This window comes from Rutidosis leptorrhynchoides, chromosome 7 (assembly GCF_046630445.1).
Source record: "Rutidosis leptorrhynchoides isolate AG116_Rl617_1_P2 chromosome 7, CSIRO_AGI_Rlap_v1, whole genome shotgun sequence".
Taxonomy (NCBI): domain Eukaryota; kingdom Viridiplantae; phylum Streptophyta; class Magnoliopsida; order Asterales; family Asteraceae; genus Rutidosis; species Rutidosis leptorrhynchoides.
Genome location: NC_092339.1, coordinates 2,019,453 through 2,021,360, shown reverse-complemented (window position 1 = coordinate 2,021,360; position 1,908 = coordinate 2,019,453). Strand labels below are relative to the sequence as shown.

Sequence of the window (1,908 nt, the reverse complement as noted above, 5' to 3'; positions counted from 1 at the left end):
TAAGGACAATTATCCGCTGCCATAGATAGACTGGAAAGTTGAGTCGCTTGCTGGTTTCAGGTTTAAGTGCTTCCTAGATGCCTACAAAGGATATCACCAAATACAAATGACGGAAGAAGACGAGGAGAAGACCGCGTTCCACACAGACCAAGGGATATACTGTTACACCAAAATTCCCTTTGGACTGAAAAACGCGGGAGCCACTTATCATTGCACTATAGATACAACATTTGCTAAGAAAATTGGGCGCAACCTCGAGGCATATGTCGATGACCTCGTCATCAAAAGCAACACCGAGGAGAAATTGTTAGCAGAAAAAGCATTCTAAGAAATGAATACATTCCTCAAAGACCTCCCGACGTTAACAGCGCTAATAGCAGGCGAAACTCTGATACTCTACCTTGCAGTGTCTAAAGAAGCTGTTAGTTCCGTCTTTGTAGCCGAACGGGGAGATGCCCAAATGCCAATATACTTTGTCAGCAAGGCATTATCAGGGAGCGAGTTAAACTATCTCCTCATAGAAAAGCTCGTGTACGCGCTTGTTGTCACTGCTCGTCTGCGCATATACTTTCAAGCACATCCCATTACGGTACTCACCGACCAACCTATTTGAAAACTGCTCTACAAACCATAAATATCAGAGAGATTGACCAAATTGGTGATAGAGTTAGGCGAGCATGAAATCGCATACTGCGCTAGAAGCGCCATTAAGGGGCATGTGATGGCCGATTATCTGGCTGAAACAGCCGCTGATATGCCAGTAATCTACGATCCAGAACAACTACCCGCGCCTCCTCCCGAACTATGGGAACTCTATACCGACGGCGCAGTAAGCTCTGAGGGCGCGGGAGCAGGTCTAATCCTCATAGGTCCGCATCGAGAAGAGCACACTTACGCGCTACGGTTTAACTTTAAAGTGACAAACAACGAGGCAGAATACAAAGCGCTGTTGGCTGGAATGCGCATAGCCCGAGAGTTGGGAGTAAAAAAGCTACATGCCTATGTAGATTCACAATTAGTCGCTAATCAGATAAATGGCACGTTCGAAACCAATGACAAATTCATACAATCATACTTGGCTCTGGTCCACTCTCTGGCCGATACATTTATCGATTTCAGGATCAGTCAAATCCTCAAGAATCAAAACAAACAAGCGGATGTACTCAATAAGCTAGCAGCTCTCATCTTCAACCATCTAAAAAGAAGATATTAGTGGAGCAAGTTTTCAAGAAATCCACTGAACCGGAGATAACGATTGCATCTGTGGAGGAAGAAGAAGCAACTTAGATGACGGACATTATAGAATTCCTGCGCATTGGATCCTTACATGAAGATGAGAAGGAAGCAATGAAGATTAGAGTGAAAGAGCCAAATTACGAACTGAGAGGAGAAATCCTATATCGAAAATCTTATTTGGGCGCATCACTGCTCTGCGTGGGACCCAAAGAAGCCGCTATGATTATCGATGAGATTCACAAGGATCATGTGGGTTACATTCTGGATCAAGGATGGTAACTGAGAGGATCAAGCATCTAGGGTATATTGGCCCTGAATGTACGCTGATACGGTGGAACGGATAAGAGTTTGCTAAGAATGCTAACTGCATGCACCCGTTAGTAGGGCACCACAGCACCCTATGATACCCATCACGTCACCATGGTAGTTCTACAAATGGGCTATAGATATAGTCGGACCTTTCCCAAAGGGCGCGGGAAATGCTGAATACCTAGTGGTCGCTATTGACTTATTTACCAAATGGGTGGAAGCGAAACCCCTGCGCACCATCACCAGTAAGCAGATCAGAGATTTTTTCTAGGAAAGCATTGTATGCAGGTTCGGTGTATCTAACGAAATTTTCAGCGACAATGGCACACAATTTGAAGGAAACCCCTTCCGCAACTGGTGCCA

The 1,908-nt window shown here is 45.0% G+C and overlaps 1 protein-coding gene across 1 annotated transcript; it reads left to right on the top strand.

The window, feature by feature from the left end:
- Positions 1–331: 331 nt before the first annotated feature.
- On the top strand, positions 332–1,213 carry LOC139857835 (uncharacterized). The gene is made up of 2 exons (XM_071846671.1): positions 332–554; positions 642–1,213. Exons 1-2 carry the CDS (start codon positions 332–334, stop codon positions 1,211–1,213), a joined length of 795 nt encoding a protein of 264 aa, XP_071702772.1.
- Positions 1,214–1,908: the final 695 nt, after the last annotated feature.

Coding starts and splice junctions, on each gene's coding strand:
- LOC139857835 (XM_071846671.1), top strand. CDS start 332: ATGAATACATTCCTCAAAGACCTCCCGACGTTAACAGCGCTAATAGCA. Junction 555..641: donor CGCGCTTGTTGTCACTGCTC/GTCTGCGCATAT, acceptor CATAAATATCAG/AGAGATTGACCAAATTGGTG.